Source organism: Apteryx rowi, unplaced genomic scaffold (assembly GCF_003343035.1).
Source record: "Apteryx rowi isolate R43461 unplaced genomic scaffold, aptRow1 scaffold_227, whole genome shotgun sequence".
Classification (NCBI taxonomy): Eukaryota; Metazoa; Chordata; class Aves; order Apterygiformes; family Apterygidae; genus Apteryx; species Apteryx rowi.
Window position 1 is genome coordinate 977,032 of NW_020448608.1, and position 25,337 is coordinate 1,002,368.

The 25,337-nt window shown below is 36.9% G+C and overlaps 1 protein-coding gene across 1 annotated transcript in view; it reads left to right on the forward strand.

Annotated features, from left to right (window-relative positions):
- TLL1 (tolloid like 1) overlaps positions 1-25,337 on the forward strand; it is a 141,092-nt gene that overhangs the window by 105,934 nt on the left and 9,821 nt on the right. The window contains exons 13-18 of the mRNA XM_026065406.1: positions 4,731-4,926; positions 6,419-6,544; positions 9,544-9,704; positions 13,019-13,199; positions 20,210-20,335; positions 21,761-21,888. Coding sequence (XP_025921191.1) covers positions 4,731-4,926; positions 6,419-6,544; positions 9,544-9,704; positions 13,019-13,199; positions 20,210-20,335; positions 21,761-21,888 — 918 coding nt within the window. The remainder of the gene's footprint in view (positions 1-4,730; positions 4,927-6,418; positions 6,545-9,543; positions 9,705-13,018; positions 13,200-20,209; positions 20,336-21,760; positions 21,889-25,337) is intronic.

Genomic DNA, 25,337 nt, shown 5'->3' on the forward strand with positions numbered 1-25,337 from the left:
TGGTTGAGTGGTAGTCTCAAGTAAAAGGAAGTGGGAGTTAGCATCTCTGCTAGATGTGTTTTGAAGGGAAAAAAGTCACTAACGGTGGGAACTTGAAAGGCAAAGACTTTTCCAGGGAGAGTCTGAGCTGTGGCAAGACTGCTGCCCTTGAGCATCAGATGAAGTGCCCCAGAAAGGCACAAGGCTTCTCTTATATGTGTCTTCGCAGTGTTTCTTATTGGCTAGTCTATAGGGCTCCCTACTGAGAATGAGATTTGTTTTGGAAACTGCTCTGAAGTGCCCTGCCCAGACATTTACCATAGGGTCCGATTTCCATTTCAGGTCCAAGTGGCTGAATGTAGGTGTTGCAGTGCTATGTGTTCTGGTACTAAGTCCCTTTCTGGACTGAATACTTGGGGCATTGCCCAGTAAAACAAAAACTTGTTTGAAAATCACAGTTCTTCATGCCAGTTTAGATCAAAAATTGTAAATGTCAGGCCAAAGAGGTACTGCAGTGTGTTTGTGAGAAAATTACTTCTCTGTCCTTTGAAAGGTACATTTAAATATGAGGAATTCTCATTATCCATATGTAATGCTAGAAGAAAATAACTGTATAAATAACCTCCACTCTGAAATGAAAGCACCAGAAAAACTGAGAATTTCAAACTGTATCAATGAGTCATCTTGTTTTGCCTGCTGTGGGCAATGCATTTTCCACTGAGTGTAGGATTGCCCCATCTTACTTGGCTGCTCAATTGGGAGCTACACTTTACAGTATCTAGACGACAGCAGAAAAGATGTTGGGACTGGTAACTCCATCTTTTTGATTTATTGTTGTTAGTCACCTTTTTTCTATTCTTTAAAAAAAACTATTGGTCTTTTGTGTGTGTTTGTTTATTTTTTAAAAAAGCTTTTATCAGCAGCCAGTCTCTGGCTTAATACAAGCTGTATTAATCTTCATCATTTTAGTAGCCCTGTTATTTTTTAGTGCAGATTATGTTCATTTAAATTATATTTTACATAAATCAGGGAACAGGGTTTATCTGATCTTCTGAAGAACTAGTATTAAAGATTCCACTAGGCACGTTTCCCACCTTTTCTAACTAGTCTATAAACCAAACTCGGTTTTGACTGTGTCAACAAAGAAATTAACAATGGCAAAAATTCATTTGAAGCTTTCTTTGAAATGTGATTGCTCCTGGACTTGCTCCTCAGACCCTCTTCTCCTGACAGATGCATGTGTGTGTGTATATGTATATGCATGCGCACACACGCACACACATATACACACACGTATATAGCTTTTCTGTTGGGGAGTGCTACTAAATGAAGGTAGTCTGGAATTTTTAACCAAATACGTTTTGGTCTAAAGTCTCTATTTTAGTATTTTTTTTATTTTTTATTTTCATACCTGGATCTATGTACAAAGAATTTCCATTTCCTTGTGGAAATGAATGTTGAGAAGGYTGCTTGGGTTAAGTGAGTATTAATATCATGTCCACTAATTAACAGCCTAGTGATCAGTGCAGTTGCAATATTCCTACTTTTCCCGTATCAGAATGAATCTAGATGAGCACAGACTTGACTCATTGATTCTGAGGCCTGGAGRAGAGGGCTCTCTCTCTTTTTATTTCTTCCAGACAAACACATGCATAAATGTTTGAGCTGTGCATCTTTGCCTGCTTGCCCCACCTTCAGGATCCTTCAGGTCTCCAGAAACACACTTGCATATTTTAGAAAAACACTTTCACGTGCTCACTCTGTGAGATTCTTGCCAAGTGTGAGTGCAGGTGATGTGGAACAGTATATATGTGTAATCAGAGGTGTAAAAATTTATATCCTACCAAATTTTAAATATTTAGAGACATGCAGCCATTTTCTGTGGCTTTCCATTTCACCATGAGAGTTCTTGATTTTTATTTATTTATTTATTTTTCTTCTGGTGCTTATGCACCTGTTTTAAGAATTTTGCTGTCATTTTTTTCAACTCAGTTTTCTCATGCAATTCAAATACTGGGTTCTTCTAAGCCCTCAGGTCATTGTACTTAGTGCCATATTTTTCTGTAAAACCTGTTTGTTTATGCATTTTTTGCATCTGCTAACAATTTCCGTATTTCTTATCCACATGTAACATCAAACTAGTGAAGCTTTAATGCTCCAATAAATAAGGTTTATGGGACGGTCCAGTCACCACTAAAATCAGTGGAGTCCTTTCATTAACTTGAGGAGATTTTCTATCCATGTAATAGGAAGAATAAGAGGCTTACTGCAAGTGTAGTAGATTCTTATATGGCTGTGTTCCCAGATGACAGTACCATCACGTCCTAAAATCTGAGATTCAGATAAGCAAAACACATTTTAAATTCATTATTATTCAGTCTATTTAATCTCTCAGTATAATAATGTTGATGATAACGACATCACTTGGAGTAGTAGTACACACCATGGTGAAATGGTTGCCTTTCTGAATTGTTTTATTGGAAATCAATAGCACTTTCTAAGTTGGTTGATTTTTATAGTCTTTAAAAGTTTAGCAACTTACCATTATCTAAAATAGATTTTTATCTGTTTTCTGCCAGAAATAAAAGGTGATTCTCGGAAAAGAAACTAGCATTTCACTTCAATGGGAGTTGGGTACCTGTAACTTAAAGCTGCACTTAGCCTTTAAAAAGTAATAGTTTCCACACTGTTCTGTAGAACATGGGAAACATGGCAAAAACAACTGTTAAATTAAAAATTTTGAGTTGGGAAATGACCACAAACTTGCCCTAGGGAAGTGCACAATTCCTTCATTGCTGTCGATGGGCTTTGGACCAGCTCATGTCTTTCTATGTCTGAGTGCAGTATTATTTTTACTGAGATAACAAAGGGGTTTTGTTTGTTTCAAGTTGGAATACGATGTCATGCATTTAAACTTTACTCTTTAGGTTAATGAAAATCTGGTATCAGTGTTAGTGTGCCAAAGATTTATCAGTGCTCAGGTAGATACATGCCTGACCATGGTAGCTGCAAACATGCAGCTGCTGCTGAAGTCAGTAATCGGTAGCTTGCATCCCCTGTCTTCATGGCCTTACTCATCTCCCTAGCTCTGGACCAGTGCTGTTCATGAGCAAATGGCAATATGGATTGTGCCAGGGAAGTGAGTGTGAGAAAATTGCATATATAAGTGTTTGGAGAATTAGAAAGCTGGAGAGAAGACAGACAAATTTTGTGTATAAGTGCCATATTTTGATGGCATTAAAATGAAACAAAATCAAACAGCCCTTCCCACAATTTTTCCCTCTTACATAAAAGCAGCAGAAATCCTAATGTGCTAAATAAAAGCTTCTTAGTCTGTAGTGGTTACCGAGCTTAGTATTGGTCATAATACACAATCAGGGCACAGTATCAGCAGCCTGTTGCACTAACTATGCAGTTTCTGTACAAGAAAAGTTCTGTCCAAGGATAAGATGTGAATTTTGGGGGGGTTGGTCTGGTTTTGACTTGTAATTTTAGCAGAATTTGGATGTGCTGTATTGAATTTGAGTCTTCTCCAAACCCTTCACCCCATCACAAAATCAAACCTACCCACAATTCAGCCACTTACTTGAAAATAGTTTTCTTAGAGGATTTATTTTGAATGCTTGAATTTAGTTGATTGTTTTACAGCTCAGATGCTATATTACTTAAGGAATGTGATGTAATTTTGCAGTAAAATGATGTAAATCAAAAGGTTTTTAATTCTTTTGGGAAAGACTCTCTCTCCATACAGACAGACATAATTATCTGGGTTCTGGATAGGATCATACTCAGGCTGCTCTCGGTCTCCTTTGGTGCAGTTCCTGCTCTGACTGACTCTCCAAATGCTATTAGGAGGAGAGCATAAGACTTGCTATGCAATTAGAAAGGTACGCATGTGCACTCACGTGCTAGTCTGTGCTTAGATGTCATCTAGCAGCAAGTTTAAGTGAGATGCACATTTTCAGTTGTTCTGCTTTCAGTAGGTTTTYCTGACAATATGCAAAGATTCACTTGTTGACCCAGAAAATTAGAAGACAACACCTGAAATCAGGAATCATGCAACAGAAACCAGGCACATCAGCTGTGGAAAAACAATAACAACGCTGCTTAGCAAAAGATAATTTTAGAAGTAGGTTTGGATCATTTCTGCCTCTCTGACTCTTAAGATGCCCCAAATTCTTAATGCACTACTAGTATTTACAGTTACCCTGCAGCATCAGTGGGTCCTGATAAATGCAAAATTTTCCCCTGTATTGAAGATAACAGGAGAAAATAAAATAGAATTAATCATTATTTGAAACAATAGAAGTTAATGCTGTCTAAAAACCTCATTCATACAATCAAAATTAAGCTTTTTAATTATTTCAAAACTGATTAATATTTCTGACCTGATTTGTTGGTGAACCATTAATCTTGTGTGCTAGGATGTACATGAGAAAAAAGGACTTTACTTGAATTCAGAGCAGGAATTAGAATATGGGAAGCTTAGAGGTGAGCTTGTATTTTGTAGTTATTTTCTTCCAGTTAGACTGTTGTATCCTGTGTAAATATCTCAGAAAATTTTTCTTATTCTTCTAAAAATACAGTTAAAACCAGTCCAGCAATGCATCTTATTTTTTTTCACCCTCCAGGTTTACCAACCCTAACCAGAGATGAGAACTTCCAAAATTTCTGTTCTGTTTATTAGCTGATTAATATTTGAAATTAATGGTCAAGTTTAAACAGAACACTTTTAAAATATTTTTTTACAGATCGAAAGACATGACAACTGTGCATATGACTACTTGGAAATTCGAGATGGAATGAATGAAAACAGTCCTTTGATTGGCCACTTTTGTGGCTATGACAAGCCAGAAGACATTAGATCTACCTCTAATACCCTGTGGATGAAGTTTGTTTCCGATGGAACAGTTAACAAAGCAGGGTTTGCTGCTAACTTTTTTAAAGGTAAATGGTAGAGCATATTTTGGGAGTTGTGAACTGCTTACCATTTGGTTTTGTAGTAGAGGAATTATGATAGATTAAAAAATATTTTTTATATTCTGTTCTTACTAAAATCAGTCCTGCACTGTCTTCAGAATATTTTTAAACTGGGCATGCAATTTTATCAAATTAAAAGGGTGGAGGTATTTCAACCTCCTTGTAAAATATGTCCAGAAAAAGGACATTCAATGAAGGATTGTATTTAATGCATCTTCCTACTCTCTTCAGGTTCAAATAATCATTTTAGTTTTGAATCACCTTTGCAACAGATCTAATCTCACAAAATACATTTTCTGGGTTTATTATGTTGTCAAATATAAAATGAAGTAGTGTAATGACAATAGAGACAAGCAGGTCTTTGCTATTAAGATTTTTTTTCTTTTTGCCTACATGGAAAATTGGTCATGTTTTTTCTAATCACTCCGCTGAATTAAGCTCACTATCTATTTATTATTTTCCATGAGCAAGATTTAAAAAAAAAACAAACTGCTGAGAAATCATTTAGTGACCAGTTAGCACCACAGTCTTCCTCCAGGCTCTGCCTATTGCAGAGAGGAAATAGACTGCAAGGATGTGTGTCATGTTATCTGCGGCCACATCTGCAGCAGTTGCTCCATGGGGAGTGTCTAATTCCTACCTGTCCTGCCTGCTGCACAGTCACAGCCAGTAGCAGTGATGTGGCCCTTGTGTTGCCCATGGGATGCAGGTCACCACGAGAACCTGGTGGCTCCCTTACGGAGCCACAAGCTAAGGGTTGTCTCACCCTATTTGTTAGGGATTTTCTCACCCTAATTGTTAGCTCTTGCTATAGCCAAATTAAAACCTTGAAGGCTGTACATGTAATAGTGGGAGCGCTGTTTTATTCTTAAACAATTACTGGTTCTGGTACAAGGAAACAGATTTTAACATCTTAGGAATATTTCAACAATGAATCTCATGGACATACTTTATAGCTAGTAGAGATAATAAATTATTCCTTTCCCTTCACCATCCCTGATGCATCTTGTTCACTTTAATATCAGTAGAATGAAAACCTGGGATTTGGGGATTCTGTTAATCTGTTTTTGAGTATGAATTCAGGATAATGCACAAATTGATTCTGTAGGAGATGAAGTGTCCTTCAAGTGACCCTGCTGTGGATTTTCAATCTTTCCTACAGTACTTTATACAACCTTTAGATTGCTGCTGCCTAAATTATTGTATGTTGGCCACAAAGTGCTTATAAATTAGGTCTGCAGCTGTCAGTAGGTTTTGCTGTAAAAATGAACATAAGCTTTATTTTCTCCATTGCAGATCTCCTTAGCATTTGAAAATGCTCTAGTCAGCAACCACAGCGTGTTATGCAGCGCACCTTATAACGGCATGCATACAGCTTTCTGGGTTAATATTGATTCAGCAATTACAGCTGGGGAAGGTAATTATTTAACACGTTTTGCATTCTTCCCTGTCTTGGCAGAGGAAGATGAATGTGCCAAACCTGACAATGGTGGTTGTGAGCAGCGTTGTGTAAATACTCTGGGCAGTTACCAGTGTGCCTGTGATCCTGGCTATGAACTTGGTCCTGACAAAAAGAGTTGTGAAGGTACAGTACATTGCCAATTTATAAGATCTTAAAGCTCATAGTGTTATCACTTGAATGAAACAAGACACCTTTCATATGCTGTTTACTAACAGTATGAGATCTATGGAACCCAGTTTGGAAAGGAGATGCTCCCTTTTAAGTAGTGATCCTGGTGTACTGTCTGTCCACAATAGTCATCTTCATTTAATGTTTATCACTGATTTAACTTTTCAGGTTTTGCTGTTAGTTGGAAATGGTGCAAAGCAGGACTTTGTTACTTCGTATTTTCCCAAACCACTTATTACATTATTCATCCTCTTTAAAGTGAAGTCTCCTTCCACATGTAAGGAGAGAATTATCAGCATAGCAGTGTGCCACTACTTCATAATTAGAATATTTAATTATCCTTCTGATTACTTCTGACTGTAGTGTGGTGACTGGGGAGCTTGCTGGTTTGAAAAGCAGATTCCTTTATTTTAGCTCAAAAATCAGAAAAATCCTCCCAGTCCCAGTCAGATCGTGAACTTCTCTTGCAGAAACAAATTCTAAATTTCAGGGTGAGCAAAGCTTGTTCGAATAATAGTTTAGAGAAGTAAAATTCTCACAAATGGAAGCCTGAGCAAATATAGGATTGAACAGAGATAAACTTTTGCATGCTATACATATTTCATATCAAAGGAAACAAGCAAAAGCTGTGATCATTACATAGCAATAATTGTTTGATTTTTATTTCCTAAACATTAGTAAATTCAGGGATAGCACAAATTACTCTTATCTCAGTTCATCTGGTTGTGCTTCAGTAGTAAATGGAGTTTGAAAAGTGAAGTGCTCTGTATAATGGTATTCTGTAGTTTGGTATTCTTTAGATGTTATTCACTAGTTGTTTTTTTTTTTTTCCCTCCAAATCCCTGGCTTCGTGGTCATGGTTTGTCACAATTTGGGATATTTTTGCTTTGTTTCTTTTCAGGGTTGGCTTTTTTTTAGTTTGATTGTTTATTTGGGGAGGTGGGGTGCTGATAGTCTGAAATTTTGGGCATGATAGACTGCAGCTCTCATCAAGCCCATTGTCCCCCCCACCTCAACTTTAATAGCAAGCACATTGAAAAAACAACGTATTCCAAAAAGTCTGTTGCATTAGATGTCTGCATAGAAGGCAGTGTGCAGAAAATGAGGCTAATCTATTAGGGGCCATCAGGCAGAGGTAGGTCCTTTGATCATCAGCCCAAGTTTACATAAGGAATTTGGTTTAGTCTGCCTGATGATATGAGTCAGAATATTAGGGAAGATCAGAAGTCTTTCAGAAAACTTTCCTCTGCCTCCCCAAAATAGAGAAGGCATACATTCCCAGTACTCAAACAGAAAAGCAGCCCTGGCAAAGGGAGGAGTCATTCTAAGGACATGTCTAGTTGTGCAATGCAGCATGGAGCAAAAATCCTGAACTGTCCCTGAAAGTGCGTTTGTTCCACATGATGTAGCCCTATCTGTAGATATTAACTTGGATTCCTGAATTAAAATTACTATGTTGTCACAGACGGCATTACAGCCAAGTTGTGGTTTGGGAATCTGAGAGGTGGCTTAGCTGTTTTATTTCACACATGGTGCCAGAGTGAAAGCCTCTAACTCAAAAACTCCGCTCTGTAGTTCATTGCAGTGTTGCCATGCACTGGAAGTTTCTGTCCCTCCTTCATGCTGGTCTGACCCAAATCTCCCTTGCTGCAGCATAGTAGAGGGAAAGGCCTTAAGGATTTTTCAGTACTTCCATGTTTCCCAACGTTACTTCAAGGAACAATGGAGTAACACTGAAAAAAAGAAACTGAAAAACAGCAGCCAGTTGTAGTCTTTATTCATGCTGGACCATCTGGGGACCAACTTGTGTCATCTGAGTGTGGTCTCAAGACCTGTGTGCAGTCTCTTTTGAAACATTGAGATGTGATCCCAGTCAGATTATATTTACATGTATACAAAGAAGTTCTCTGCATGGAAAGCAGGGCGCCAGAAGGAAGGCTGGTATGTTGGAGTGGGCCAAGTGTGCCCTGACACAGGAACTGGTGAGTTCTCCCATGTGTGTTTGTATAGGTGTGGCATACAAGACTGCCAATTAGGTGGAAATAGCTAATTTTTAGTATGTTCAAGTAAGCATTCAGCTTTAATACGTAGCCATTGGAAGAAGGAGGTGGCTCTGCTTCCAACAATCAGCTCCTCAGAAAGAGATTTGTGGAAGATTTCCACTGCTGTCACAGTACCATAATGGTATGAATGGACCGGAGCATAACTGAGCATCCTTGCAAATCCCATTACTTCCTCATCCCCCACCCCCTGTGCGAAAAGAAGATTTCTTCCACAGGTGCAAAAGATTAATGTTTATCCTTTGCTATCTGAAGTGCATTTACACACAAAGCACACTATTGTTCTGTTGTATGGCAATGACTATTATTTCCAAATTTATGCTGAATGTATGTTTCCTCTATTATTTGAACATCCATACTTCAGCAAAAGTAATTATGGCTGAATAATAGGTGGCGGCTATCCCAGAGAAGTGACCCTATCTAGTAGTTTTTGGGAGGCATACGTAACAATATAAGCTGAGACAGGTAGAGCTGATTCTGGATCAATATCCAAGAAAAGAAGCTGGGGAAATGAGAAGTGCATCTTAAGTAGGCTGTCTGCCAGAACATGGGGTGGTCAAGGTCCTTGGGTGGGTGGTGAGGTCAGAGGACTTGCATGGGAAAGGTAGTTGGAGAATAACCAGAGTCTCTGGAGAGAAGGCAAAAGAATGGATGTGATAACGTCTTGTGCAGTCCTGAAACTTATCTCTGTCCACAAACCTGCAAGCTGTTGGAGACAGGGGCTGTCTCTTTCTTTTTGTTTGCACCAAGGATGATAAAGCAAGATTCTGATTAGTCTGTCTGGGTATTATAGCAATATAAGTAGTGAGAGAATTGAATCTCCTCAGTATGCTTCTGTTTATAGTAAAATACAGTTTTAGTCAAGAAATGATGCTCTACCTGTTAATTTTACAGCTGCTTGCGGAGGACTTCTGACAAAGCTAAATGGGACTATAACCACACCAGGGTGGCCCAAAGAATATCCTCCAAACAAAAACTGTGTGTGGCAGGTGGTTGCCCCAACGCAATACCGAATTTCAATGAAGTTTGAGTTTTTTGAGTTAGAAGGGAATGAAGTAAGTAACCATGGACAGAGAGCTGTACGGTCTGTTATACACTAAACAGTTCCATGAGTGTTCAAAAATAGATGTTGTCTTATAAAACCCTTGCTATCTATTCGTATACTGACAATTTCCATAGAAATTCTTGTTTTCATTTTGGGACTGTTTCTGGATTCTTTCAAAATAAGCATGGAATGAATAGCTCTCTTTTATACATATCATCTAAATGTATATGTATTACAAGAAATTTAAAAGAAATGTTCTCTGCTGAGTCTCAGCTGACTTTTTTATCAACAAAGTAAAACAGAACAAATGGCTGAGACATACTGGAAAGAATTCAAGAGAAGAAAATCTGGCGGAGCCAAATCATATTTAAAGAATATGACTACAAAGAAGGGTTGGTTAGTGGTGGAGTGAAGGAGCATTTAAACCATTTACAGGTATCTCAAGGGTGAATATTTAAAAAGGGAAAGGCACATTTAGAGCAGTACCAGAAATAAGGCACAGTGGAATGACATCAGTATACGAAAAATGGCATTTTTCTGCAAATGAATCCGTTTGGACTGGGTCTCAGTGGATGTATCATATGCACATTCAAAAACTATTACACAGCACAGAACCCCAAACTCCACACCCTGCAGTGCTTCTGCCAAAGTCTCCRTGAGGAGCAGGTTACATGCTGGCTCCCACCACAGGGCCCGGACTTTCTCTGCAGCTCATCAGCAGAAACTGAGAGTCCGTAACTCACGCCAGAGGCGGTTCCCACCAGTGTCGGGCCAACCTGGCTTAGACCTGGGCAATCGGGACCTCACGCCTGGAGGACAGCCAGCCCCACGGAGGGGACAGGGGCAGACAGAGCCCTGCGAGGTGGTAAGGACTGCTCCCTCTGGCTTTAAACAAGGCTGTTGGGATTACAATGCTTCTTGTGTGCATATCAATAAAACACGTATTTCACCATGAACTTTGCAGCCTCTGTTCTGCTTCCTAGGTGCAGACGTGTCATGCCACTGAGGTCTCTTGCTGTACGATAGCCATAATGTGCTGTAGCCATAGAGTTAATATGGGTGTTCTTCACAGTCAAATGCTAAATGGCATTAAGAACTCAGTTCCTATGACGTTATTTCCAACTAAATAAATTGGTAGAAACATGTTTGGTCTAAGGATGTGCACTGTTTTGAGCATGAGACCTGAAGTGGCAAAAACTGGAGTTTATAAATTAAAAAAACAACACAGCCATGGTGGCTTCACTAAACACATGCCAAAATTATTTGCAGGGACAGAAATGTGAGAGGGGGTTTTTGTTATTCATAGTGTCCTGAAATCCTTGAAAAATTCCAGCTTGCTTGTAATGATTTATAATACATTACATTCATGTCCTGTTAAATTCCTTGTGAGAACTGCAAAATCTTTCACAGATATTAAGAAATAAAATCTTAAAAATCCCACAAAATTGAAACTGAATTACCATTAGATCAAATTATAAAACTGCACTTTCTTAGTATGTAAGCCAGATTTGCAAATAGGTACCTGAGATATAAGGAAGTTAAATCAGTTTTCTAAGATCATGCAAAACATAAAACTTCAGCAGATACAGAAAAAATTACATAAATACATATCTTCCAGAATTTAAGATTTTGGTTTGACCATAGAACTTTTTCCCTGTCTTGTGTTACTAAGTCAGCTTCAGCTTTATATTATTAAATGTTAGTACTAAGAAAGGTACCTATGAAAATCAGAAGAAACTTATATAATACCTGAAACAATCTAATATGTTGTCTGAAAATGCAGGCACAAGGTGCATCTGTGTACATGTAGCAAATGTTCTGAACATCTTTTGTTATAGGAGCTCCTTTTAGTACCAAGCTTAATAAGTATTTTTAAAGACTTTAAAGTATATTTACAAATAACCAAAATGTCTTGCCCAATGTTAGTTTTAATAGACTTATAATTTTGTTTTATATAATGTTGTAGGAAAAACTCTACAAAACTCTATCTCAAATACCGTTTCATTTCTAATCTAAACCTATAAAAACATCAAAACGTTCCCTTGATGTATGGCTGAAATGAATTGACATTTATTAACTTTATTGCAAGTTATATTTGAAAATTGTGTGCATTAAGATGAAATTATCTTACAATTAATATAAATCAACATGTGGAAGTAACTCAAGTTTTATATAAATTTTTATATTTTTTTATATTATATAAATGTAGTTTCAATGAATTGCCGCTTCCCAATTCTGCAGAATATGAAAACAATTCCAGTAATGATAAAAATGTAATCATCTTCATCTAGAATGTATTATATTCTTAAAAAAAAAAAAAAAGAAAGAAACCTTGAAGATCATTTAATAATTTATAGGGAGAGAGAGCAACAAATGCCAAAACGTCATATTATATAGTTCCCTTCCAGCTCCCCTGACATTTCTTTTATGACTATAAATAAAAACTGCGATTTATCAAATATAACTTGGATTTAATGGACAATCTAAGCTCTGTATGAATTCTCCTGGTCACTGTTTTTTCTTAAGCTATTAATTGCAGACAACTGGGACATTTTTGATTAAATGATTGATAGTTGAGCCTAAGAAGCTTAGAAGTTTTGGGGGTAGATGGCTTTATGTTGACCAAGGGATTATACACTGAAAGTATTATCATGGCTAGTGGCCTTGCATAAGGCTTTTTTATTACATTATTTTACTTTATTTTATTTTTAACCTTTTAATGAAAATGACATGCTTTAGCCCTCCAAATTACAGCTATGCTACTGTTAAAGTTGTGGCCGTGTTAATAGTGCAGATGTATATATTCATAAGTAAATGTCTATGTTTTACATACATTATGGTAAAAACCTACCTTGTAAGTTTCTAAATGAAAACTAATAAATTTTATTTAAGCTATCAGGTGCAAACAGTAACATATTTATAGGTTCTGGATACTTGGTTTGTAATGCAAAGATGGCTATAACTCTTCAAGGTGAATATTTTTAGATTTTTGTCCAATGTCACTGGAATTTTTACTTTTTAACTTAAATGGATAAGTTATTAAGCATTTTAAAATTTAGATAATAAAAAAGATTTTGAAAAAATGTAATTTTGAACCTTAATGTGTATTGTAGATATGCCTTAGTGACCTTAAAATATGCTTACACAAAGTCGGTGAGCATTTGTAAGCATTTGCAAATGTTTTTAGAGGCTCAGGAAAAAGTGAAGAAAATATTATTAACAGATTATTAAGCAGCATATGTCAATCAAAGTTCTTGCATTTGTGAATGAGTTCATGCTTTTTTTTGGTTAGCTTGAAAAGAGATTTTTTTTTTTTCCCCTCAGGTTTGCAAATACGATTATGTGGAGATTCGTAGTGGCCTTTCTTCTGATTCCAAACTACATGGTAAATTCTGCGGTACAGAAGTGCCTGAAGTTATCACCTCACAGTACAACAACATGCGAATTGAGTTCAGATCTGACAACACTGTGTCAAAAAAAGGCTTCAAGGCTCACTTCTTTTCAGGTATAGAAAGTCATTCTTGTTTACCTGTGAATGTCTCTGAGCACAGACTGTCTAGATGCAGTGTGTCCTGCTCATGAAAGTGAGTGGCCTTTTCCCTTATAGATTTGCTTGTAGCTTTAACTTTGTTTCATTTATAAAAGCATATGCCACTCTTGAAATACCATTCTGAAATGAAATGCCTGTATACTGTAGAAAATATATGGAGTATATTTTTAAATAACAGCAGAGGCAAATATACTTTGTGAGATAAGGGAAAAAAGTAAACTTACTAAGCATTCCTAAATTTCTATTAGTTTACTTTTATTCCAAGTTTTGTTCCTGTTTTTTCAAATCCCAGTTGTAATATGACATGAATTACATAGTATGTACACATGTACTTTTTTCACTCAGGCCTCTTAATATATTGCATTAGTTATGAATTACCACTTTCTACTATAGCATTTGTTTAGCATTATGGGATCATTCTTGCCAAACTTTGCTGCTCTTAATGTTTTGCAGAAGGAAAGAGCTTAAGACCTTGCTCCTGTAAAAATTTGTGTATATCTTTAATTATAAGTGTAATCTCGCTGAGGCAGATCAGATCTACAGTAGTGTATATCCTCTGAGGACAGGTATCACAAGTTAGGCACGAAACAAGATGTGAGGAAATACTTGCAAGATAATGATTTTTGCAATTATCATCTGAGACTAGATTACAATAATCTGTCTGTGGCAGGATACCACCCTGTGTTAGTAGTGGCATTTTGCTTAGTGTTTTTTTTGTGTATTTACACACATAGGTGTGCATAGGTGTGTTATCGTGTGTCAAACAAAACAACCCTCCCACAAAGTCTGGAAGCCATTCAGAAGCATTTGGGATTTGAATTTTGCCCCAAGTTTCCTGCTAGCAGTTAAGAATCTGAATCGGGAGAATCTCAATTATGTTTAGCATGTATCAAAATGTATTACTATGCACCGTTATTAGTGCTCATTTGCTTAAATGTTTTGTTATCAAAGTTAAAATGAAAATGATATTTCATTAGATAGCTTAACTGATGAATTGACTTTGACAAAGTAAGATAACATGAATCAGTAAGTAATGTTGCTTGGAATGTGAGGAAAATGTCAAGACAAGCAATTTGGAGATTTGCAACTTGCAATTTTTTCTGGTTATGTCACTTAAAAAAAATGATAAAAGGTGAAAGTAAGTGATTTATCTCGTGCAAAGAAATTAACAAACATTTATCTCCTCTAAAGCTTTTTTTCCCCCTGGGAATCACATTTCCTTGGGCATAATTTTTCAGATCTGTTTTTACATGTACTGATGCCTTTAACTCATAGAAATTTTATTTTACTTGTAAAATGACAGTTTGAATTAGCAAGAAGCTTTTGAGGTTTACTCAGTATTTGCAGTCAATAACTATACACATGCAACTGATGAGCTTCCTCTTAGAAACACTTATATGACTCGTCATTTCATGTAGGCTTAGTGCCAGGAGGAATTGTCACATAATATAATTTTTTACAAGAATAACTATTGAAGTGTTCCATTTCAAAAAATGTTCTGCAAATTAAGGTTTTATTTAGTATATTTTCAGTATCTATAAAGCTTTGCCAGATAAGGTTGGCAATAATACTATTGTAATTTGTAAGCTTTGTAGTTCAGAAATTATGGTTTATGGATCTGCTGAATATTTATATATTTAAATTCAGTTAAATTCTGATTTTCTTTGAAGTGATATTTTATTTTCCTTGGTCTTTTAGTGATTGTTTAAATAATCTGTTATTATTATGAACATGTTCTAGAAAGAAATCAGGCCAATTCTGTATGTTGGAGAAGGACTCAGCTATAATTCATGGAGTTCAGAGGATTGGGTTGTAATCCTTCAGAATCATTATTTCCCTTCTCTTGTTCATTTCTGAATGAAATGTTCTTTTTAAAATTTTTCTTCCCATAGATGAAAACAAGTTTTTTCTGATAGTTTAAAAAAGATAAAATTTTTAATGACTCCATTGATCACCAGAATAAATTAATCAGTCAGGGATAAGTGTGAACTTTTTTTTTTTTTTTTAATGACCAGAAATGTGTGATGTGTCCTGTGTCTGGAATAATCTGTTTCTAATTCCCTTCAAACAAAGCTAATTTGAGGCAAATAGTGTTTGTCTACAAGCATATAAATGTACTGTATGCTTCATAATGTATTTCTGCCATAATCTCATTTCTCATTTCATGAGAGTTCAGCTACTGTGCATTTTATTTTTATTCTTTCTGGTTTCTCTTCTAGTTGTTACCGTTTTTAGCAGATATTTATCTTCTATATTATCTGGCTTTTCCCTTTTGACAGCATTTCCTGATCAAAACAGAAATCTTCCAATGCTTGATATCAAATCAAACTTTTGAACTTAAAGTGCATAAAAAGAGATCGTCATCTCTGAATAGTTCATCAGTCACAAATCTCATTGCTATTAGAAAACACTTAAGAATTGAGGGGTAATCACATTTTAATATGAACATAATATGCTATTTGTCCATCAATTAAAAATGACAAACGGACTTGAGTCTTCACCATACGTAGTTTGACTTTTGGGAGTTGATAACTGATCACTGTTCAGCTGATCATGTATTCTTTTTTGCCTCTGTATATGTTTGTCTTTAGAATCCAATATTTTTAGAATTTTGTATGCTGAGAAATACTTATTGTTAGTTCTCAATGTACAGGATACTTGCTAGAAGGCATTTAAGCATTTTGTTAATTAAATCCCAATAAAAACATTTTTAAACATTTAGCTATACAGATGTAAGTCATGAGAAAAATCTGCAGTGAGAAAAATGCTGCATCTTGCAGTGTGTTCACCAGTAAAAGGCATAAGAAGTGCTCAGGATGCAGGTGGTGGATTAGTCTTATTAGCATGATGTTTAAAAAGTGTAATATGTTCCTTAAGCACAGTCAAGGAACTTTTCTGGTGACTTTTTTGGTGGTGAATTCCATGGCCAGGGGCTACAGTTGAGAAGGTATGGCCCGGCTACAGTTGAGAAAGTATGGCCCAGCTCCAGCTCAGATGAGAGAACACAGTTTTTTTTCGTGATTGGAACCCACTGTGATAAACTGTGAATGCAAACAGTGACACAGGGCAACAGATGACCTGCATTAAGAAGGCATTTGCATTGATGTAAGAAAACACACAATCACATTTTTGGCTGTAAAATGGTGTTAACAGCCATCCAGGTGCTATTGGAAAGTGAGAAAAAAAAGTGTTTTTTTTTTTTTTTTTAACATTCTGTAAAATTTACATTTGATGGGATGAATATCAAGAAAGCTCGGTTGCGAGCCACTGGAGGAATCTATCTAAGTTTCAGAGGGAGTGCTGTATAAGCAAGAGCAAGTCGAGCAAAGGGCTACAAAGATGATTAGGGGACTGGAGCATCTCTCTTATGAGGAAAGGCTGAGAGAGCTGGGCCTGTTTAGCCTAGAGAAGAGAAGGCTGAGAGGAGATCTTATCAAYGYGTACAAGTATSTGAAGGGAGGGTGTCGAGAGGATGGGACCAGACTCTTTTCAGTGGTGCCCAGCGACAGGACACGAGGCAACGGGCACAAACTGAAACACAGACRCTTCCATCTGAACATGAGGAAAAGCTTCTTCACTGTGAGGGTGACAGAGCACTGGAAGAGGTTGCCCAGAGAGGTGGTGGAGTCTCCTTCTCTGGAGACATTCAAAACACGCCTGGATGCAATCCTGTGCAACGTGCTCTAGGTGACCCTGCTTGAGCAGGGGGGTTGGACTAGATGTTCTCCAGAGGTCCCTTCCAACCTCAACCATTCTGTGATTCTGTGATTCTGTGTAAATATAATCCAGTTCCATCAGCAAGGAGGGAGAACTAGGGAGTAATGATATATAGATATATTTTGTGTTTTTGTTGAAACTTTTTGGAATTGGGTTTTAAGCTTCTAAACTGGAAGCTTCCAAAAAGATGTTTTGTGTGTTCTCTCTCTCTCTCTCTCTCTCTCATGCTTTTCTCCCATTCTCTCTCTCTCTCTCTCTCTCTCTCTGTGGTGGTTTCAAAAAAGTAGCCCTAATCATTTCTTTTAATCAGTATTTTAGATAGTGGTATGATTAATACCCAGTAGCAACATGTCAATAAACTGCTTCCATTTATCATAAGCTTTAGAGTTATTTTTGTGTTTTAAATAAATGTGATTCTTTGCATGGTCATTCAAAACAGACATGGTGTCTGATGTAATGTGGAAATGAATTCTGTTGGGACACTTCTAGGATGATGATTCTTTGAGCAGTTAAAAAGAGAACGTTAAATTGTTTCTAGCCTTGAGCAGATTTGTGTTGGAGCACAGACTCATCTCTGGCGCCATCCTGGTACCTTTTTTTCCACAGACAAGAAAGCTGCCTGCAAAGAGAAAATTTTTGTTTTTGAATCTTGCAAGGACTTGATACAGGTCCCTTCAGGCCGAGTACGTATTATTCACAGACTGGTGGCCTCTGAGGGTCTCAGAGGTACGACCGTCTGTACTCTGAATGGTTAAAATCTAACATTTTGTTCGGAATGGATCTTTCCCTGTTCTGACTACTGAAATAAAAGAAAGTATCCATTCAAAACTGGGAGACTCATTTCCATCTGTCAGCATAACAAATGGCTTTGTTTTTACATGGCAAAACATTTGTTTCTATAACTAATACAGACTAATTGTTTTTTCATGAGTTTTGAAACTGGGCAACCAATTTGACAGAAAGTCTGTTCTGACTTATGAAGTGTGAGGAAGGCTTGTTCAACAGTTGCATCCTTGATTAACCATGTACAAGTAATTATCATAGTATAAGTATGTTTCAAAGCTTCTCTCTTCTACCTTCTGTGCGTTTGTGTTAYATAAATTTTATTTTGAAGAGATCCAGTGCAGGTCCGTTTGCTTACCCACTTGTCTCTTAAGAGATTATTTTACAGAATACAAACGTATTTAATGTTAGAATACTTTTCTCTATTTCCACACAGTTTGGAAGGTGAAAATGGAGAGGGCTATTATTTAGAATTTGTGTACCTAAACTGTACTTGAATGTCCAACTTGAATGCATTTTGAGCTTGCCTTCCATTTATTTTGTTATTTTAGCAGAAAACTGCAAACTAATATTTAGGAGGGGAAATATTGAAGAGTTTTGTTCATATTACATATAATTTCTCATTTGCTTGTTATTATTCTTCACTTGCAACATGGATTTTGTGACAGTGCTTGCTTTTGAAAAGATGAGAAATTAAAACTTTTGTTTGAAATTAAATAGATTTACTACCTCAGCTTTGGACTTGTATTTCAAGGTGCATAAATAGTATACTGTAGAGCTTTTATGCTTCTTTCATCATCATGGCAATAACTAATACARGCCTTTGGATGATTCTGGGAGCTACATGTGCTTTTGACTCTTTCTTAGCCTTCAAATCTGTTCACATCTGCGGAATGCTTCCAAGCACTTTCAGTGCAAACATATTTGAGATTTACAGCACACACAAAAAATGACGTGGATGCTTGGGTTTGACTTGCAGGATTTTTCTGTAAATAAACATCATCCTGTGTTACAAGTACAAACCAATTTTTACTGGAAGACCTGCAAGTCAATGAGCCAAATGTCGCATACATTTTGGCAGATTAAGCACTGACATTCATGTGACTGTAACGCAGAGTACCTTTGTCCTGTTACTGAATAGAAGCTTCAACAAAGGCAGGGAGAAAAATGCTCAAGTAAAACAACAATAAGAGACTTAAATTATCCATAGTGGYTTGTAATCTATAGAAATTCTTACTGTGCCTACTAACGCCTGAAACATTGCATGTTACCTTGTTTGGAGATAACGCTTATTACTGCTTTCCAAGATGTATGCAGTTGAAGGAGACACGTGCTCTACATTCCAACACTGCAACAATTGGACCTCTGGGATGACCATAATTTCTTTGCTTTTTTTCTCTCCTCTCTTTCTTTGCATGTTAAAATGGCAAGTTTGTAAGATATAGTGGGTTTTTTTTGTGTGTGGGTATAGGTGTATATATGTATGTGTCTGGATTTGTATAGGTGTGGATACACATATGCATGTATGCATATACATATATATGTATATGTTTATATGTCAGGAGCAGTCTGCCAGTTTTAATGGACCAGCCTTACCTAAAATGACAACAGCTGAATGACATAGAAGGGTAGCAGCTGAGGCCTCTTGCTAAAATGACAGCCTGTTAATCTAGTTTGGCTTTTCTCCATGCAATGAATTTGTAGCTGTTTAATGCAGGTCATATTTCCTCCCCTACTCCCTGCTTTACTTTTAACACACTAAAAGCTCTTTTAAAGTATTTTATGTTAATAAACAGAACTGCATGCTGTATTGTAGATCTCCTGAATTAATTAATGCCAGTTTCTTTTGTATGTTTTTCAATTAAATATTTGCCTTTTTGAGAGGTTCTTTAATGTCCAGATTCATTAAAAGTAAAGCGCATTGTCACTCTGCTAGAAAAAAAACAACTGATTGGAAAAGTTTATGTTAAATTACTTTTCTTAGATCTTTTATGTGCAGAGCTTGAAACCTTGTTTGGCCTAAATGTTCCTTTTAACATATGACCATTAAATTGTGGAATATGCATAAAGTTGAAATACTTTGTCCATAAATTAAGCTCCTGTTGTTTACTGAAATAAAACTTTGGATGAGATATTTATGAAATCTTTACCAGCAAGACTAGTTGAAAGAGTAAACACTGCTCTTACCTCCTTTTTTTCAGCTTGCTTGTTTTACTAGTGTTCCTCTCTCCTAAAATATATCCCCCACCTCTTAGCATGGAATAGAATACTTGTGCCATGGTGCAAGGTTGCAGGCTGAGCAATGAATGGGTACAACTAAGGTACTATAAAACTGTCATGCTGAGAAGAATATCTGTGCCTTAGTTTATCCTTTTCTGGACTGGACACTGTTACAACCCTTTTTCTTTTTGGTAACGAGCACTGTTGCTGCCTGTGATGCTCACGCGTCTGTGTGTATTTCTTAGACAAGGATGAGTGTTCGAAGGACAATGGTGGCTGCCAACACGAGTGCATCAACACGGTAGGAAGCTACGTTTGTCAGTGCCGCAATGGGTTTGTGCTGCATGAGAACAAACACGACTGCAAGGAAGGTAAGTAGTAGCGTATCTGAACAGTAGGTAATACAGCTGTCTTTTGGAAAGCTCTCTGCAGCTCTCCRTCCCAGGAAAAGAAGGGGGAGGAGGGGAGGGATCTTGGTGATGGGGTTAGACACTTGGGCCTAAATTTTTCTCCTCACCCCAGCATTTCTGCGTGGTCAAGTTTGAGGCACCACGAGAAACCCAGTTGGGAAAACTTGTGATTATTGGCCACTCAGTTTAAGCGCTTTTAATACTGCTGTTAATTGTAAAATTTCAGAGCTGTGCTAGAATATTTATCTAATATAGTATTAAACACAGGGCTAGATTTTCTGTGGGGAAGCCTGGTGAAGTTGTCGTTAGCACGCTCTCCATTCAGTAGTAGGTAGTCTCCCCACAGCCGGGCTGAAACTGTATCCACCCTTAAGAGACTGCTTTCTGGGTTTATTTTAGGGGACATATTCAACAGTCTAAATGCCAATCAAGTCCCTTCTTCCTGTTTGCGGTCTCAAATTGTGCGTAGCTCCAAGAAAACAGTAGTGTCTGGGGCTGAAGCAGAGTTTAGGCTATCTGCAAATGAACCTTAAGTATGCAATATCATGTTAACTACTATAATTTCTCCAGGCTGTATTCTAGCATGGGTGTAATTTGCTAGTAAAGATATGCCCTTTGTGACTCACTTGCGTTGTCACTAAAGTCTAAAGCCTCCTCTAGAAGATTCTTGTTGAATAATTCTCTGATGCTTATAAAGTACTTTGAGGTTGTTAAAAATTTAAATGCAAAAGGATGTAAGACAGATTTTTACTTCCTGCCTTCCTTATATTTTAGTTGTATTTATTTGCAGAGAGGCACTCTTGTGATTCAGTTATGGTGTAACAGGATGTGAATGACTAAGTTGTTCTTGGTAGATACTCACAACTTGGTCTTAGCTGTTTTCCAGTTTAATGTATGTCTAGACACTATGGTTTAGAAATCAAAATAATTGCTCTGTAGCTGCAATATGGGTGTTAGTGGGAAGAGATGAAAAAAAAAGGTTTTTAAAATGTTTAAAAATACCTATTGAAGTTGGATTGGCAAGATATCTCTTGTGGATTTTTGTACTTATTTGTGAGGAAAGCAGAATGGAAAGAATAGCAAAATATTTGATTATATTTTAATACTTTGTTTATATTCTTTTGATATTATTTGTTTCAAAAAGATGGCAATCCATTGTAAACAATAGCATACGTTTCATGACAATCAGTTAACAAGCATGCTGGATTAGTTGCCGTAAAGTGTTTGCCAAAGCGGATGAGCATGATTATGCACACTGAAGTGGGTACTTAGCTATCTTCCTAAAGATCCTTTCTGTAAAGTGGGTCCCTGACAGAAAAGTGTCCTTTTCTGGCTACATCTGAATGGAGATTTCCAGACTAACCAATGCTATTGTTATTGGCACAGCTGAATGTGAACAGAGGATCCATAGTCCTAACGGGATCATCACGAGTCCCAACTGGCCTGACAAGTATCCCAGCAGAAAGGAGTGCACGTGGGAAATCAGTGCCACCCCTGGGCAGAGAGTCAAATTAGTAAGTTTCTGCCTACCCTACCTTTTTCTCTTCACCCAAACCTGCTTCTCAACTGACTACTCAAATGATGTGAAACTGTTGCTAAACTTTACTATCAATTTGTGGTCAAAGGTAAATCTCTTTAAAAAACAAACAAACCCCAAACCTGCTGACTCCTGTCTGTTCCTGAACAGCTGGGGCTACTTAATATTATGGAGCTGTGAATTTAAATTTGTGGTTATTGAAAATACTCTGGATAGCAAAGGGCAAGAAGAATACTTTCCTCTGGTCAGACTTTACTATACCAGTGTAGCAACGCATAAAAATTGCACAAAATTTTGTCAAACATGGCAGAAAACACTTGCATGAACTTTAATGCATACAATATGCAAAATTACAGCTTACAAACAATCCTCTCTGCATGTCTTTAGCATTTTTATTCTCTCTCTTTCTTTTAATTGTGCTTTTCAAGGAGGGAAAGAAGACACAGAAAACAAGAATGTGGACTTAAATGCTGCACAAAATTTTAGCCTAAATAGATGAGTAACCTAAGTAGAGTTAAGGGACCTTTGTGTCCAGTTGGCTGAGGGCAGTACTGGTGGCTGAGGAAGAGCCATCAAAGCTTAGGGAGCTTCCAGACTTCTTGAAGTTATGCAGCCTCTGTACAAAGCCAATGGCACAGACCTGTCCAGGGTTTTTTTCTGCTCTGTCTTCAGCCCCAATGTTCCTTTTGGCTACCGGACTTAGAGGAGCTATATGGCTGTCGCTGCAGTACCAGGCAGCAAGGGAATTCCACCCATTGTTCCAGATCTCTCACTCATTTGAAGAGGAAGTTTTGGATGCTAAGAAGATGGTATTATGAATTTACATGCAAAATCCCTCCTGATGGGTATAAAATAATAAAAAAAAGTTACAATAATACCTGTGGAGAAACAAAGCACAACTGAGGTTTGCACAGACATGCAGAGTCCTTGTTCTGATAATAATCAAAACACCAGCCGTACAATTGGAAGAAGAAAGAAAGGATTGTTGTCCACATAGAAAGACTGCAAAAAGGAAAAGAACAATGAGCTGTCTTTATGACAGAAGTTATCTTGCATATCTGAAAAGTCTGATAAAGTAATATTACAAATGCTTGGGAGCAAATAAGCTGAAGAAAAAATATCTCTGCTTAAAAGTAGTAGAAGCAATAGTCTACACCGATTTACAGATAAAAGGCATAGCCGAAACCAAAACTCCTGACGCTATTATGGGATCATGTGTTGATCTCTGTTCTCCAGGAGTAAAATGGTTAAACTCTTCCTGCTGAGAGGGGGTGAGGATGGTGAGTGGTGGCTCTGTCCATTCAAAGGGTGAGAAACAGGTTTTCAGTGCAGAATGCCTTCCTACTGGCACTTCTGAACAAGTGAACTTCATCCTGTGTGTGTCACCCAAAGCTCACCACAGGCATGGGCATGTTTCTATAAAAGACTTTTCAGTACTTTTAAATTCAGCAGACAAAGCTCACACATAAAGATTTCTTTAGGGAAATATTGTGTGTGTCTGCTTCAAAAGAAAAGGTTTTTAAATTGGCTTTCTCCAATGAAATTGGAGAAATTGGACAGAATTTTTCTACACAGAATTTTCAAAAATACCTACATGATTTAGAGTCTGAAATCCACTTTTCTGTGAAAGCTCATAGGGTCAGTCTCCTAACTTACAAAATCTTCAAAATCTGTCTGGTACAGCAAATTACTGTATTAATAATACTAATACAATACTTCCACTATAGATATATGTTTCTTCTTGGACTTTCAAACCAAATTTAAGTTTACTCCTCACAGTTTACTTAGCCAAATTAAACAAGGAGAGAATTGATCTCTTCATGCTAACAAAAGCACAGGAATTGTGAGGCTGTTCTTCATTTTGTGGGGAGGTTGGTATACAGAAACTAATCTTTTCATGTAATTGCTCTYACACTGATAAATCATTGAAGTCTCTTCCTGAAAAGGGTGAAGTTAAGCATTCTGTGTAATTAAGAAGCCTATAAAAAAATGGACATGCACTTTGGAATTTTTAAATGAAATGTGCAGATAAAGATGGCTTTGAAAATGCATATACCACAGAGACGGAGAGAGAGATTTTCATAAGCTGATCAGCCGGGTGTTTATAAGAGACAGACTTAAGTATTCCATGCAGGCAGCTATCCATAAGTGCCACCAGCGTATCTACTCAGAGTGCTATTAGATAGCTTCTGAACATCCAATTCTTACTATACCTAACACTCCTGAATAGCCTTCCCACTAATGAGACCATCAAAGTGGGGATTGTAGTCAAGTTGGACTAGATTTTCAGAAGTATTTGTCCCAGGAAGATAGTGTGATTTAATCGTACCACAGGTTATCAGTAAACATTTGGCACTAAACAGTACAGAGAAAGTTAGTAGCAACTCCTTTATTATATTCAACTTTAAGGAAAGATGGTGTCAATTCTCTTTTTTTCAAGCCTGCTCATAGTCCACTGCTGGGAACTGACTGCTTTTCTTTAAAAAGGGAGATTGTTTCTGTGTGTTTTAAAAGATGACTTGTTTTGACCTTTTAAAAGATCTAATATTAAAATTTGCTTTTCCTTTTAGAAAATCCTTTGGTTCTATTTATAATTGCTAGAATCAATTGTTAGAGTCGCAATGTATTTAGGACTTTCTCCTGTTCTTCAGTGGAACCTAATATAGCACGTACCACTTATCAAGGTAACATCTCTCTAATAGGTTTGGGAATCCCAGTGATAATTCAGCTATTAAGAATAATAGATCCCTCATATGGTGAAACTGACTTTTTTGTAATGATCAGAAGTGAAAAATACTAATATAATTTTCCTTTAAAAGAAAACTAAATTATACAGGCTGCTCTTGGACTGCTATTGATTCCAAATTGGCTTGACTCAATTCTATATTTAACTAACTCTCTTACAGTTAGTTTCTCAGCTTTTTGGTTTTATTAATCCATCAGATTTTATTTGGTTATAAATGACAACACATATTTGGCATCGTAAAAATAAGATGGCTGACTGCAATTTAAGAGCAGCAGGAGAAACTGCTGCACAGCTGTTTTTACTGCCTCTGCAGTTTCCTTCTCTTAATATAACCCCCAAATTTTCTTGTGCAATGAACCTATATCCATTGTATCATGTAACTGTCCAGTCTTCACAAGTCGAAAGTGCTATTCTGGCTCTTCTGGCAAAGTGGTTTTTATGTTCGCTGTTCATATTTCTTTTAGGTCAGCTGTTAATATAAAGTGCCATCACATTTCATATTGGCTGGCTTCCACAAGGGATTCAGTAGACTAGACTTGCTTTGGTGTACCAGGTAGAATGTGTAATTCTGATATATCTTCAGTATTTAACAGTTTTTTTCCTTTTAAATATTGTTTCTTAATCTCTTATTTTTTTCCATAACTCAGGTGTCTAGCTACTCATTAGGAGCATTTATACTT